A 16,268-nucleotide genomic window follows, 5' to 3' on the forward strand; every position below is an offset into this window, starting at 1 on the left:
TGGCTGGCATTCATTAATCTTGAGAATTTGGGTTTACCAGGAGACTTATGGTGGTGTGCCTGGCCTTGTGTTTCCATCCGAAGAGAAATTTCCAGTAGAGCAACTCTGACCTCTTACTCTACCCATTACTGAATCCTTGTTGCAGAAGTAAGTTAGCTGATTAGTCCATATTTCTGGGTGGGATGGAACTAGTATATTAAAAGACTTCAAACAGTAGGAATTTGCTTTTTTCCTATGCTCATACCTCAACCAGATGAGAGACTATGCCTGTTATGCCAACCACGCCCTTCCTTTAGGTGGGCTGCAGAAGACGGAAGGAGGTGGCAGGGAGGAAGTGATAGTGCATCCTCTTAGATGGAGATGTAAAACTAGGTTGTCCAATCAGCTTAGGAGAAATGAAATTGACATTCTCTTTCATCCATGTGCTTTGGTGTCTTATTCTTAATTTGCTATAAAATCAGGAGGGTAAGAAATGACTCTTCTGGCTGCAACTGATAGCAATTAAACTTGAATTCACAAAAGCAAAATGTTAATCCTATATAATAAAGAGGTAATATGCAAATTGACCCTCACGCCCTCGCACAAGATGGCCGCCCCCATGTGGTTAAAGATGGCTGCCACAAGATGGCCGGCTGGGGAGGGTAGTTGTGGGCAATCAGGCCAGCAGAGGAGGGCAGTTAGGAGTGACCGGGCCGGCAGGGGAGGACAGTTGGGGGCAACTGGGCCAGCAGGGGAGGGCAGTTGGGGGCGACGGGGCCGGCAGGGGAGGGCAGTTGGGGGTGACCGGGCCAGCAGGGGAGGGCAGTTGGGGGCAATCGGGCCAGTAGGGGAGCAGTTAGGTGTCGATCAGGCTGGCAAGGGAATGGTTAGGGGCAATCAGGCAGGCAGGCAGGTGAGCGGTTCAGAGCCAGAAGTTCCAGATTGTGAGAGTGAGGTCCAACTGCTGGTTTAGGCCCGATCCCCATCTCCGGAGGGGTCCCAAATTGGAGAGGGTGCAGGTTGGGCTGAGGGACACCCGCCCCCCCCCCCCCCAGTGCACAAATTTCATGCACCAGGCCTCTAGTTTACTATAAAAATGTTCAGGCGACTAGTGGAACTAAGGGAAGCCTCAGGAAAAACTGCACCCAGGAAATTAATATTATCCTGCCTCTCATTTTGCATCTTCTTCCTTCTTTTTCTCTCTATTGACTCTCAAGTCCAAAGTATGAAACACATGGCGGCCAAATGCTACCTGGCTTCACTTATGATAGCTTCAGGCACTGAAAAGAGACTGCAAAATCAGTTGTCTTAAATCTAAAACTCCTATGCAAAATGTGTATCACCCCAACCCTGTCAACTGTCTAAGATGGAGTGGAGCTACTCAATTCTGGAAGAGGGTGTGGTGGAGCAAGCTGGCTAAGGCTCAACTAGCCTGAGGACCACACTGGACGGGTGAAGGAACCCCTGAGGGGACGAGATTCTGAGACAGCAATCCCTTTACCATCTGACCTGAACATGTGAATTCTGCCATGTTTCAAGCCTAAAGATTCACCAAAGCTGTTAATGAATAAAACATCCATATAATTTATCATTTAAACCAAGTCCATTTTGAGAGTGAAAATAGGTGTTGCACATAATTCAACTTATTTTTTTTAAATAATTGCTTATTGAAAAACTAGTTTTCTTATATTAATGGATATAAAGAATCACTTTATTCAGAAACTATTTCCAAAAACAAAATTCTTTCTAAAAAAAGAAGTCTGTGTATATGAAAGCAAAATAGAATAATTTCTGTTAATTTTATGAACCTTTAAAAGTAATATAATCAATAATTGGTCTTAGCATATATTTACAAACTTTGTTCAGTTTCATAACTGTAATTGGTCTTGGCATATACTTATAAACTTTGTTTAGTTTCATAATTTTTTATTTCATCTCTAGTGTTCTTCTAAAAGTATATGCTTTCAATATGACCTTGGCATTTAATTTTTTTTGTGAGGAAATTGCCTGCAGTCTTCTTTGAAGTTAAATTTTGTACAATTTGAGATCGTTGGCACCTTCAACAGACTCTTCTGTGAAGACCACTCTAGTTTTGACTTTTGAAAACTTTGAGATCGTGTGATATGCTCAGAGCAGGTCCTACCAAATGGGGAATATTATCAATTCTATTTTTTAATGTATGCATAAATATTTCAGCCATAGTACTTTCAAAGGAACTGTCACTCTGCCTCAATTCAGAGGTCTTTAATAACTATGCTAACAAGACCAGGCTCTCTATATAAATTATCTCTATTAATGATTCTTTTGAATGTTTTGCCAAATTTAAATGATGCAATATTATAAACCATCTCAATGTCATTCCATTGTGCCACAACATAATATTTTTCCAATTAAATACAGAAGTTACAGAAAAAAAATTTCTTTCCATAGTAGAGCTATTCTAAATCAGAATTACAGAATTTAAAAATTAAATTTTGTGGGCCATTGGGCCTTCATCACATACATTTTTCAGTCCCTGCTTGCTTTTGTGAGAACATATTACAGTATCTTCTCACTTTCAGGCCTTGTTCTTTAATTCCAATTCTCTAAAAGCTTCAAACGCTGATGCTTTTGGTATTCAATTAATTGAATGCTTTTATTAAAGATTTCCAACTGGTTCTGGGGGGGAAATGCAGACAAATGTAAAGGAATCCTACTTTCAATAATGAATAGTTAGGGAGATACAAATTAGTTTTTCAAAGCCTGATGCATTGTTAAAATTCAGCTGATGCATTGTTAAAATTCAGCTGATGAGAGGCAGCAAAGAGAGCAAGTATGTTCTTGCCAAATTGATGTATTTTTTACAGCTTTGTTGCAAAAATATTATAGTGAGATATGTATGTATGCATATACATATGTGCATACATACATATATATGTTTCTCATACTCAATTCCAAGAATATTTCTGCTTCACTTTTCTAAATTTAGTAATAAAAGTGTTTTAATAAAAATAACACTTTTATTACTAAATTTAGAAAAGTGAAGCAGAAATATTCTTGGAATTGAGTATGAGAAACATATATATGTAGTTAGTTGACCTAAATGAATAGCCATTCTTCAAAACACGTTCTGTAAAAGTGCCACATGTGTTAAACTCTCTTCTCTGGGATGTTCAGGACAGATGCCAATGCTTTGCAGCAGATGTGTCTGTTTGGGTTTTCTTATGGTCAGTGATACTGCTATGGCCCTCATGTGAATGGTTAATATCGACAGGATGCACATTCAATATCAACTTTCTTGAAAAATGGAAATCTGGTCATTCATTTTTTTCTTAAAAAGGGCACTTTTTTGGTGAGGAAAGCATAACTGCTACTAAAAGGTTTATTAAAAATAAAAAATTACTAAAAAGTAAAATAAATGAATAGCTTCAGAGTTATACAATGTGCCAACCCCACATAGCAAGTACTACTTTCTGTACCTATAGGTTTGAGTGCACAACTGTTTTTTGTGCCTCTTTTCTGTACACATTTCAACCTACAATTTGTTATAATTCTCACTGCCCAAGCTGACTGAAGGCCAGTGGTGCAGAGGTCCTGGAAGCTATGGAGTGGGCCCTGGCACAGTTGGCTGATAGACGACGTGACTGGCGGAGGTAACAGTTTCTAATACTACTCCCACCACCATGCTGGACTGGGAGGAGTCGACTGCCCCAGCTAGTAGTGGCTTGGTGCATTCTCTTTCATTGAGAACACCTTGCATGCCATCCTTAAAGGGCACTGTTGGATAAGTTGCATCTTGAAAGGCTTGGGGAAAGACAGGAAGGTTACTGTTGGTCAGATTAAGATTTCATAGAGAATGCAGTTCACTGCTCATGTATTGCATATACTACTAGAGGCCACCAGAGCAGAGAGGGAAGTACAAAGCTACAACCAGTGAACGCATGAATGGGTGGAAGAGAAACTCCATGTCTCTCTCTCTCTCTCTCTCTCCAAAATCAGTAAATGAAGGGATTAAAGAACATATATGCACAGCCCATGGTCACAGACAATAGTGTGGGGAGGGCCAAGGCAGGTGGGGCAGGGGCTGGGTGGAGGTGGGCAAGGGGGGAGGGAATGGGGAGCATCTGCAATAGTGTTAAAATCAACAAATTTTTGGTAAAAATTAATACAATTTGCCAGCCGGTGTGGCTTAGTGGTTGAGCGTCAACCCATGAACCAAGAGGTAATTGGTTTGATTCTTGGTTAGGGCACATGCTCAGGTTGGGGGCTCAATCCCCAGTGTAGGGCATGCAGGAAGCAGCCAATCAATGATTTTCTCTCATCAATGATATTTCTATCTCTCCCTCTCCCTTCCTCTCCCTCTCTCTTCCTCTCTGAAATCAATAAACATATATCTTTTAAAAAGCAATACAATTCAAAGGAAAAGTAAACTAAATCTTGGAAAAAATTTTAAATGAGAAATCCAAGACAATGTTAATTTGGAAGGTATAAAGGCATAAACTGGGACTGTCCTGAGCAAACTGACATGTGTGTGGGTCACCCTTCAATAAACAACTCCTAAGAAAATGTGGCTCAGTGGTTGAGTGTTGACCTATGAACCAGGTGGTCACAGTTAGATTCCCAGCCCAGCCCAGCCGGGTATATGCCCAGATTGTGGACTCGATCCCCAGTGGGGGGTGTGCAGGAGGCAGACGATCGATGATTCTTTCTCATCATTGATGTTTCTCTCTCTCTCTCCCCCCCATCCCCTCTGAAATCAATAAAAATATATTTTTTAAAAAGAAAATGTAATTGACATATCCAAGAATCGCAGAGTGAGGACTTCCTAACTATAAGGCATATGTGAGGAGCTTCACAGGAACCACCTATTTAATGCCCCCGGTGAGCACAGCTATGAAATGGGTCTTGTTTCTTCAGCAGACTGATTTCCTTCCATTTTCTTAGTACAGAGCTGAGGAGCTCGAGGCATTACCCAAGGCTCTGAGGTCTCTGAGAGAGACCAACCATCTCTCTCTCAGGGATTTGGATCTTGAGTAAAATGTCACAGGGACAAAAAGTGCTTTCTTTTAAAGTCATTCAGTGGCACCACCTTGGAGGGGCTGTCCTAGATCCCAGCGCTACCCTGGTTGTTATCCTTGAGGACTCACTATTTGAGTCCTCACTAATTCCATGAATTACTCAGTGTCCTTTTAATACATTCCAACCCACCTCCTTTCCACTTAAGTTGCCACAATTGGTTTCTGTGGCTTACAACCAAAGTGCTCAGACTCCCTCAGAAATGAAATCGAGGTCTGTCTGTCTCCAACCTTAGCCACCACCTGTGCCAGACAGGCCGCCACTTGGCTTTGCCCTAACAGGAACGCACTGGAAGGAAACAGCACAGACCTCTCCTGAGGAAGCCTCCACCTGAGCACCCGGCTTTGCCCCATTCTTGCCTGGTTTGGCTAGCCTTGATTTCCCCTGGGCTGTCCAGGAGAGACACTTTTTAATGTTCTATCTTCTCCCTCAAATCTTATTTAGTCTGCATTCTGCTTTACCAAAAGCACAGGCAGCTATAAGCAGCCTTGAGAAAAGCAGTATTTCTATGAATACTTTCTCAGCCTCCACATCAGCCTCTTTCTCCAAGATGCTGATGAAAAGGCAGTACCCAAGTGGCCAGCATTTCTCACTGTACTGCACACACTTTCCCAAGCTGGAGAAAATACAGTTTCCTGGAGGAGAGGAGGAGGAAAAGGGCAGCACAGCTGAATAGCAGAGAACTGGATCACATACCCAACAGGCTTTCTAAATGATGTCAAATGGCGAAACTGCTGATGCAAAGAATCATGTAAAAATTATATCTTCATAAAAAGACACATTTGCAAAGGATACTGCCTCTAAAATTGCTACCTCAGCATGGTACAACTGGCACTTACTTCTGCCAAAATTTCAGATGCCCCTGATAATCATTTATGCAGAGGGAAGAGAGAAGGCACTGAGAAGGAAACAAGCACATCGAGAAAGCTGAAAACCAACACAAAGTGAACAGGAAATATAGGTCACTGCTATACCCAAAGTTTAAGTAGCTAGTGACTACTGTTTGAGTCATCTTTAGTTTTTCAAAGTAAAAGAGCAACATATGATCTCATCATACATATTCTGGCACACAGAACTGGATAAACGGCTTTGTACCAGTTTTCTATTTCTGCATGCAATGACATCATCAAGCTAAAGGAACCAAACTGGGAGAAAATGATCCCAAAGTCTGAACTACAGCAAACACTGAGAACTCTATGAGGAACTCAGAGGAAGTGTGAATTTTCTACATGCATGTTTTCTGAGTATATATAATTTAGAGCAGTTACCATAAATTACAATCCATTTAACTCACTCATCTTATGAATGAATGTTGAGGCCCAGAGAGATTAACTGACTTGATCCAAGGTCACAAACCCAACTGGTGTAGATCTGATATCAGAAATCAAGCCTCCTAGTTCCATTCTCAACTACTCTTTCCTTTTCACCAAGTTGCCCTCGTTCACGTGAGTTAGGTCTAAAGAATTCCCACGTGATTGAACGTGGGGCCACCAGTCCCGGTCAGGTCTGTGTAAGCCTTGCGCACACACCAGCAACCATGTCTAAGGGACCTGCAGTTGGCCTTGATCTTGGCACCACTTACTCTTGTGTGGGAGTATTCCATCATGGAAAAGTGGAAATAATTGCCAACGATCAGAGAAACCGAACCAACCCGAGTTATGTTGCCTTTACTGATACTGAGTAATTGATCAGTGATGCTGCAAAGAATCAAGTAGCGATGAATCCTACCAACACGGTCTTTGATGCCAATCGCTTGATTGGATGTAGATTTGATTATGCTGTTGTCCAATCTAACATGAAGCATTGGCCTTTCACGGTGGTGAATGATGCTGGCAGGCCCAAGGTCCAAGTAGAATACAAGAGAGAGACAAAAAGCTTCTATCCAGAAGAGGTGTCATCCATGGTTTTGACAAAGATGAAGGAAATCGCAGAAGCCTACCTTGAGAAGACTGTTACCAATGCTATTGTCACAGTAACTGCTTACCTCAATGACTCTCAGCATCAGGCCACCAAAGATGCTGGAACCATTGCTTGTCTCAGTGTACTTAGAATCATCAATGAGCCAACTGCCACTGCTATTGCTTATGGTTTAGACAAAAACGTTGAAGCTGAAAGAAACGTGCTGATCTTTGACTTGGGAGGTAGCACTTTTGATGTGTCAATCCTCACAATTGAAGATGGAATCTCTGAGGTCAAACTTACAGCTGGGGACACCCACTTAGGTGGAGAACACTTTGACAACCGAATGGTCAACCATTTCATTGCAGAGTTCAAAGGCAAGCATAAGAAGGATATCAGTGAGAACAAGAGGGCTATCTGTCGCCTTTGTACTGCTTCTGAACATGCTAAGCATACTCTCTCTTCCAGCACCCAGGCCAGTATTGAGATTGATTCGCTCTATGAAGAAATCAACTTCTATACCTCTATCTCCCATGACTGATTTGAAGAGAAATAAACTTAACTAAGGAGGTAAAAGACATGTACTCGGAAAACTACAGGACATTAAAAAAAAGAGATAGAGGAAGATATAGACATATAGAAGATATAGAAGAATATACTGTGTTCATGGATTGGTAGAATCAACATCATTAAAATGTCCATACTACCCAAAGCAATCCATAGATCTAATGCAATCCCCATTAAAATACCAACGGCATATTTCACAGGCCTAGAACAAACTCTCCAAAAATTCATATGGAATTAAAAAAGACCCCGAATAGCTGCAGCAATCTTGAGAAAGGACAAAGTTAGAGGAATCACAATACCAGATATCAAGCTATATTACAATGCCACTGTTCTCAAAACTGCCTGGTACTGGCACAAGAACGGACATATAGACAAATGGAACAGAACAGAGAACCCAGAAATTGACCTAAGCCATTATGCTCAATTAATATTTGACAAAGGAGGCAAGAGCACACATACAATGGAGTCAAGATAGTCTCTTCAATAAATGATGTTGGTAAAATTGGACAGATACATGCAAAAAATAAAATAAAACTAGACCACCAACTTACACCATATACAAAAATAAACTCAAAATGGATAAAGGTCTTAAATGTAAGATGGGAAACCATAAAAATCTTAGAAGAATCCATAGGCAACAAAATATCAGACATATATTGTAGCAATATCTTTACCAGTATAGCTCCTAGGGCAATGGAAACTGAGGAGAAAATAAACAAATGGGACTACATCAAAATAAAAAGCTTCTGCACAGCAAAAGAAACCATCAACAAAACAACAAGAAAGCCCACTGCATGGGAGAACATATTTGCCAATGTTATATCTCTGATAAGGGCCTAATCTCCAAAATTTATTGGGAACTTATATATCTTAATAAAATGAAGATAAACAATCCAATCAAAAAATGAGCAAAGGACTTAGACACTTTTTGAAAGAGGACATACAGAAGGCCAAGAGACATATGAAAACATGCTCAAAGTCACTAATCATCCAAGAGATGCAAGTCAAAATGGCAATGCGATACCATCTCACACCTGTCAGAATGAATCAACAAATCAACAAATGACAAGTGCTGGCAAGGATGTGGAGAAAAAGGAACCCTCGTGCACTGCTGGTGGGAATGCAGACTGGTGCAGCCACTATGGAAAACAGTATGGAGTTTCCTCAAAAATCTAAAAATGGAACTCCCATTTGACCCAGTAATCCCACTTCTAGGAATATATCCCAAGAAATCAGAAACACCAATCAGAAAGGACATATGCACCCCTATGTTCATAGCAGCACAATTTACAATAGCTAAGATTTGGAAACAGCCCAAGTGCCCATCAGCAGATGAATGGATTAAAAACTGTAATACATCTACACAATGGAATACTACACTGCTGTAAAAAAAAAAAAAAAAGAACTCTTACCATTCGCAACAGCATGGATGGACATGGAGAACATTTTACTAAGCCAGTGGTTCTCAATCTTTATAATGCCTCGACCCTTTAATACAGTTCCTCATGTTGTGGTGACCCCCAACCATAAAATTATTTTTGTGCTACTTCATAACTGTAATTTTGCTACTGTTATGAATCGTAATGTAAATATCTGTGTTTTCCGATGGTCTTAGGCTCTACAGCAGTGGTTCTCAACCTGTGGGTTGCGACCCACAGGCTGAGAACCGCTAGCAGGGTCGCCTGTTTACCATCAGAAAACACAGATATTTACATTACGATTCATAACAGTAGCAAAATTAGTTATGAAGTAGCAATGAAAATAATTTTATGGTTGGGGTCACCACAACATGAGGAACTGTATTAAAGGGTCGTGGCATTAGAAAGGTTGAGAACCACTGTACTAAGTGAAATAAGCCAGTTGGAGAAAGATAAATATCATATGATCTCACTCATTTGTGGAATATTATGAACAACATAAACTGATGAACAAAAATAGATGCAGAGATAGAGAAATATCAAACAGACTGTCAAACTTCAGAGGGAAGGTGGATGGAGGGTAGGGGGTGGGTAAGAGATCAACCTAAGGACTTGTATGCATGCATATAAGCCTAACCAATGGACACAGACAGTAGGGGGGTGAGGGCATGTGCCGGGGAGTGGGGGTGGCCAGGGAGAGGTCAATGGGGGAAAAGGAGACATATGCAGTACTTTAAACAACGAAGATTTAAAACAAAGAATTCCCATGTGTGGTCTTCAACTCCCTAACAAAACCACCAAAAAAGTACCGTACAGCCTGGCTTGCTTCACCTTTTTCTACCCCAAATACTTCACTCTGAAGAAAAGTGTTTGCCCCAAACTTGGGTTCCTTGGGGTTCACTTTGGCCAGAACCAGGTTAGAGAACTGCCAGTGAAAACTTGGATGCAGCCCCAATTAATGCACATCTCACACAAAACTCTTTAATAAGAAGAAGGTGCTGCTTGCTTCATTGGAAATACAAATGCCACATTTAAATTCTCACATCCAGTACATTTCTGTCCCAGGTTCTCTCAACTTAATTGAGCAGCTCCTCTACTTAACTCAGCATTCTTAACCTTGTCTTCCTGCTGCTATCCTATTGTGAAAGACAGGAATTCAACCTGAGAAATCACCAAGTGGTGGTAGAGTGAGAGCTGCTCTGAGGAGGGCTGGAGGAGTACTTTAGGGTTAGGTTGCAGCAAGACAAAGACAAGTTTATTCTTTGTGGAAACTGAAAACAAAAACTACATTGATCATAAATCTAATTCAACAATCAACTCAGACTACTCTTTCCAACCAGGCAACTAGTGAATGCCTCGTGTGGGTGTGTCACTCTGCTGTAAGGGACAGGAGGTGAACAGGCTCCTCCCTCAAGCCATCTGAAGTCTAAAGAAGCACCAGAGTCAGATCAGAAGTAAAATAAGTGCCATCGGACTCATCAATCAGTGAACTTGGCTGATCTGTTTTTCACCTCGGTGTTTCTTTTCCATGTTGGTGCTCTTGAGCAATGACTCTGAAAAATAAAACAGTCCAAAGCTTGATGACAAAGGCAAAAAGAGAAAAATGCAGAGCCTAAAATCTCTACCACTGAAATAAACATATCATCTAAGATAACCTAGAACCAACTACTTTACTACCAGAGCAGGTTGTATTCCCAATTTAGAACTCTAAAATATTTTTTAAAAAGTAACCACTTCTTATCCTTTAAAATTTATTTTTTTAAATATATTTTAATTATTTCAGAGAGGAAGGAAGAGGGAGAGAGAAACATCAATGATGAGAGAGAATCATTGATAGGCTGCCTCCTGCATGTCCCCCACTGGGGATCAAGCCTGCAACCCAGGCATGTGCCCAGACCGGGAATTGAACTATGATGACCTCCTGTTTCATAGGTCGACGCTCAACCACTGAGCCACACTGGCTGGGCTAAGATTTGTTTTCAATCCCATTCAGTGAAACTACAAGTAGTATCGAATTGTAACTCAACAAACATTTAAGCCCTAAACACCTCCAAAGAGATCCCATACCCCCTTGAGTCCCCAGCACAGCAGCTAAAGCAGATGGGTTTGACAGAGGTTTTATCCCTCTCCAAACTGGCTGTAGAGCTGTATAATTAGCTACATGATCCCTAAATTATAGCAGTTTGGGAAAAGGGGACTGAAAACTCTTTGTCTGTTCACAATGAACTATAATGTAAAATACTTAATTGGCTTCAGATGCTCTAGCTCCTAAAACAATGAAAGGTTAATGAATTACTTATTTGGAGTAAAAGAAAATAAATTAAGGGATTACACCTTTAAAGCAGACATTTTCTAAAATTCTACTTAAAATGATACTATGAGTAATAAGATTACCCACATCTGTAGCTCTCAATCAGAATAACTCTGTGGAAATTGTAAGTAGTTTGAATGACACAACTGGCATTCACTTACAATGTTAATACCTTACTAGTCGATACAGGCTTTTTACTGAAGGTGTGAAATAATGTTTGGTAAAACATTTTGATTTCTATTATTAGGAAAAGAACACAATGTTCCTTTTACTCATTTTTCTGACATTTAATCCATGACAGTCAATCATTTAAGATACCATTTACTTTGTCCTTCATCTCGCATTAAGACTTTCACTCTCAATAGGCTTGGCAAAAAGGCCTGCTCTTCAAACCCCTCAAGACTCAGCTGACACCTGCCCGCCTTAGCATTGATTTCCTCCTCTACATGCACTAGGGACTCCAGGAAAAGGTATCATAAGTTCAAACATTTTTCATTTCTAACATGGATTTGGTCATTTCAAATAACATTATCTATATATATAAAAGCCTAAGTGACCATCCAACCATTTGACCATCTGACCAGTAGCTATAATGTGCAATGACCACCAGGGGGCAGACACTCAACGCAGGAGCTGCTGAGCTGCAGTGACTTGGCAGCTGCGGTTCTTGGGTGACGCACCCAGAACCAGAGAAGAGGGAGCCCGATTCTGGGACACGTCACCCAAGAATTGCCCTCTCACAATCCAGGATCCCTCGGGGGATGTCGGAGAGCTGGTTTTGGCCTGATCACCACAGGCCAGGCTGAGGGACCCCACCAGTGCACGACTGGTCCTCCAGTATTATAATAACCACTACATTTACTGTTATGTTATGTAGCAAGAATGATGACACCATCATTCTTCTTAGTAGGAATTTGGAGTTTTTAAAATCTTCACCTACAAGACTTCTTTTACCTCTTAGTACTATCCTATAAGGGAATTATTCTTAATTTCATATTTCCATTAAACACCATTCAGTCCCGATATTAGAGTTTGGGCTGAATTGTGCACCGCCCATTCATATGTTGAAGTCCTAACCCTCAAATCTGACTGTATTTGGAGGTAGGGTCTTTAAAGAGATAATTAGGTAAACTGAGTTAGACCCACATCCAGTAGGACCAGTATTCTTATATGGAAAGATTAGGACTCAGGTCCAGAGGGAAGACAGAAAGACACAGGAGAGGACTCAGAAAAAACAACCCTTGCTCTCGCCAAGGAGCTTGGTTGGTTAGAGCATAATCCTGATACATCAAGGTTGCAGGTTTGATTCCTGGTCAGTGAATGTACAAGAAGCAACCAATGAATGCACAAATAAGTGGAACAACAAATGGATGCTTCTCTCCCTGCCCCCCGCCTACCCTCAGCCCCACCCCCCAGTTCTCTCTCTCTCTCTTAAATTAGTAAATAAAAATTTGAAAGAAAGAAAAAAAAATCCAACCCTGCTAACACCTTGATCTTGGACTACAAAACTCTTGAGGAAATAAATTTGGTTTTTTAGCTACCCAGTCTGTGGGACTTTGTTACGGCAGCTCTAGCAAACTAATACACCCTTTATCACCTGTATGTCAAATACATTCCCAAACTCTTCCTACTTTACTGAAAAAGATATTCTGAATGCTAAACATTTAATGAAGTCTCACTTTTAATAATCTTAGACCTACTCCTATAACTCTAACCCCCAAGTCATCATCTAAAATCATCTAAGTGACAAATGACCCACTTGAACAATATGCTCTGCTACACAGCAACCAGAAAAACAACATGTTCAGAAACTGAATACCAAGAAGAGTGAAATTAATAATTCCTCCTAAAAAGAAGATAAGAAGGAAAAGGAATACATAGTTTTATGTGGTATGGACAAAGTAATTGGGAAAAAAGTCAGCAGAGGAGTCACCTGGTGGGGCAGGGGATCATAGTACTAAACCAGGTCATAGTAATTTGGGGGAGAGCGGTGTCACTGATTATTTTAATGAAATGAGTTTTTTTAAATATATTTTTATTGATTTCAGAGAGGAAGGGAGAGGGAAAGTTAGAAACATCAATGATTAAAGAAAAATCACTGATTGGCTGCCTCCTGCACGCCCCCTACTGGGGATTGAGTGGCAACCCAGGCATATGCCCTTGAATGGAATCAAACCCGGGACCCTTCAGTCCACAGCCCAATGATATATCCACTGAGCCAAACCAGCCAGGGCAAAATGAGGGTTTGGTTTTGTTTTTACATACAGAAAGGAGTGTTAGGAACTAAACATCAGGCCAGAAGAAATGTTTTGCCAAATTTAAGAACATGCAGAAAAGGCATGATCTTGAGAGAAACACAGTCTTCATGATATAATTATCATTGTGCTAAATTAAGCAAACAAAGAAATAAGGACATACTGTCATTGGAAAAGCTAACTATTCTGGTAGCTTCTGAATATGCCATGGGTAGTCCAAAGAATCAACTCCTTCTTTACATCTATTCTCACAGTTGATATTTCAATAAACAAGAAAACTGTTTCTCTTTCTTTTCTTCTTTGCTGTATTTTTGAGGCTATTTTGCTGCCATGTAGTATCTATTTAAGTACACAGAAAGTAACAAAGTTAAATTATAGATGAAACATGAAAATTAGAAGATATTTTAGAGGTCATCTCTGCCAACTGTTTATCTAAAAATCTACTGCCAATTCTTGTGATTTAAAAAAGCTACGAGATATTAAGCATGAGGTGGCTAGTTACATATCTATATGTCATCTATCCACGCTAGCTCTGGCTCCTCCTCCCACAGGTCAGTGGACAGGGGTTTTAGTGTTGAATACACCCTATGCCTAGCTTATCTCAATATCAAGGTATAACAAGTACCTAACTTTAGAACTTGCTGATTAAAGTAAAAAAATACAAAACCTGAATGCTTATAAGGTTCTCATTTCATTCATTCGTCATTCAATCATTTATCAAACACCTATTGAGAGTTTAAAATATGCCAGGCACAGGTCTATGCCCTAAAGATGCAATAGTTAAGAGAGACATGTTCCTTGCCCTTGCAGAGCTGCAGTCTAATTTGTATAATGCGAATAGCATGAGAGTTTAAGTAAAAGTAATATCCAAATTAAGGGCTGTTAGCTGCTCAATTAGGGTCTAACAATGCTGCAATAAGTTAAGAGGATCACTCTTCCAGTCCTTGTAATCCCCTTAGTTCAGTGCTCTGGGCAACCAGCTAACTAAGGCTGATACAGGAGTTGTAATCTCCTTACCGGTCCTGCTCAGAGTATGAGGATTTAAATAAAAATCTCTTTCCGATTCCAAACAGTTCTATGTAGGTTTCTGCTCTCGATTACTTTACCTGGGAAGATAATTAATGTGGATGAGGCCCATTAAGAGTGACAAGAACTATCACCTCAGTATTACTGGTTTGATTCTGGATGAAACTAAACAGATGACCTCTGACCCAAATAAAAGAACAAATTTGGGACAGATACCCAAAGGCCTAAGGGTTTATGTCCCACCAGAAACGCTTTACCCTGAATAGCATGCTTCCATTTTCTCTGCCTACCTCTGGATTTTTTTTTTTTTTTTTCACCTTTTCATGTTTCCATTAGACTGGACCCCGGAAGCATCGACAGAACAGAGGCAGAGTTCACATTTCCAATTCACTTTTAATTATAGAAAACAGTTGGCGAAATATCCAAACCCCATGTACAATTTCTTCTGGTTCCACAGGGAGCACAAAGACTTACTGAGAGAGAATAAGAGAGAAAAATAATAAACTTAGAGAATTATGACAAAGCAGAAAAGGAAAGAAAAGATGAAACAGGAAGAAAACAATGACAAATTTACATCTGCCAGCTGGCATAAAAAACTAAAAATGTGCATTCTAATTTAAAGTGGCTACAATTTTTACTGTTTCTACAGTTTAAAACAGATTTTATTATTTGCGAGGGTAGAAAATGAAGGTGATGAAAGACAGGGAGGGAAAACAAGGCTTGCACTCCTGCCAACCTTTGTCATCCAGGACGCAGAGCCTCCCACAGGTAGTCATTTTAAGAAGTATGTTCCAAAGAGAAAAGCAATTACCCCTTAAATGGGCCAATATGTCCATTTGTTTGAAAGGGTCAAAAAGAAGGAAAAGATTAATCTGAACTATATGGAAGCAAGTAATAGTTATTCTCCCTTGCAGTTTCCTCACCTAGCTTTCTTTTGACATTTTAAACCATTAGAATACCTTGAACACTTTAGCTTTAGGGGAAAAGGGTGGGGGAAGGCGAGAGAAAAAGAAAAATAATATATCCTCTTAGTATAGACCCGTGGTCAGCAAACTGCGGCTCGCGAGCCACATGCGGCTCTTTGGCCCCTTGAGTGTGGCTCTTCCACAAAATACCACGGCCTGGGTGAGTCTATTTTGAAGAAGTGGCGTTAGAAGAAGTTTAAGTTTAAAAAATTTGGCTCTCAAAAGAAATTTCAATCGTTGTACTGTTGATATTTGGCTCTGTTGACTAATGAGTTTGCCGACCACTGGTATAGACCATAGACTATGTTTGAAATTTCATTCATCAAACATGTGAACTCGGGCAAATGAGACACTGGAAAAGTAAAAAAAGGATAAAATGTAAAAGGTACAACAGAGGGAACACCTGAAGTCAAAAGGATGGTAGTGGAGAAAAGAGAATTAACAGGCATGAACCTAATTCATGGTTTGTCCATCCACTAGTCCAGTGGTCGGCAAACCGCGGCTCGCGAGCCACATGCGGCTCTTTGGCCCCTTGAGCGTGGCTCTTCCACAAAATACCATGTGCAGGCGCGCACGTACAGTGCAATTGAAACTTCGTGGCCCATGTGCAGAAGTCGGTTTTCGGCCTGGGCAAGTCTATTTTGAAGAAGTGGCATTAGAACACTCAAGAGGCCAAAGAGCCGCATGTGGCTCACGAGCCGCGGTTTGCCAATCACTGCACTAGACGATCAGCCTTCCAAACATCTATCCAGTATGAAATAAAGCTCTATAGGGCAAACCAAACTAGTTTGTT

At 40.5% G+C, this 16,268-nt stretch overlaps 2 protein-coding genes across 6 annotated transcripts in view; one reads left to right on the forward strand and one right to left on the reverse strand.

Annotated features, from left to right (window-relative positions):
* Positions 1–16,268, reverse strand: part of FARS2 (phenylalanyl-tRNA synthetase 2, mitochondrial) — a 571,059-nt gene that overhangs the window by 287,497 nt on the left and 267,294 nt on the right. The window lies entirely within an intron of this gene.
* Positions 6,572–7,474, forward strand: LOC103298130 (heat shock cognate 71 kDa protein-like). The gene is given in 1 exon segment (XM_008154876.3): positions 6,572–7,474. A coding segment is annotated over 1 exon segment (903 nt).

Source organism: Eptesicus fuscus, chromosome 9, assembly GCF_027574615.1.
Source record: "Eptesicus fuscus isolate TK198812 chromosome 9, DD_ASM_mEF_20220401, whole genome shotgun sequence".
Lineage (NCBI taxonomy): Eukaryota > Metazoa > Chordata > Mammalia > Chiroptera > Vespertilionidae > Eptesicus > Eptesicus fuscus.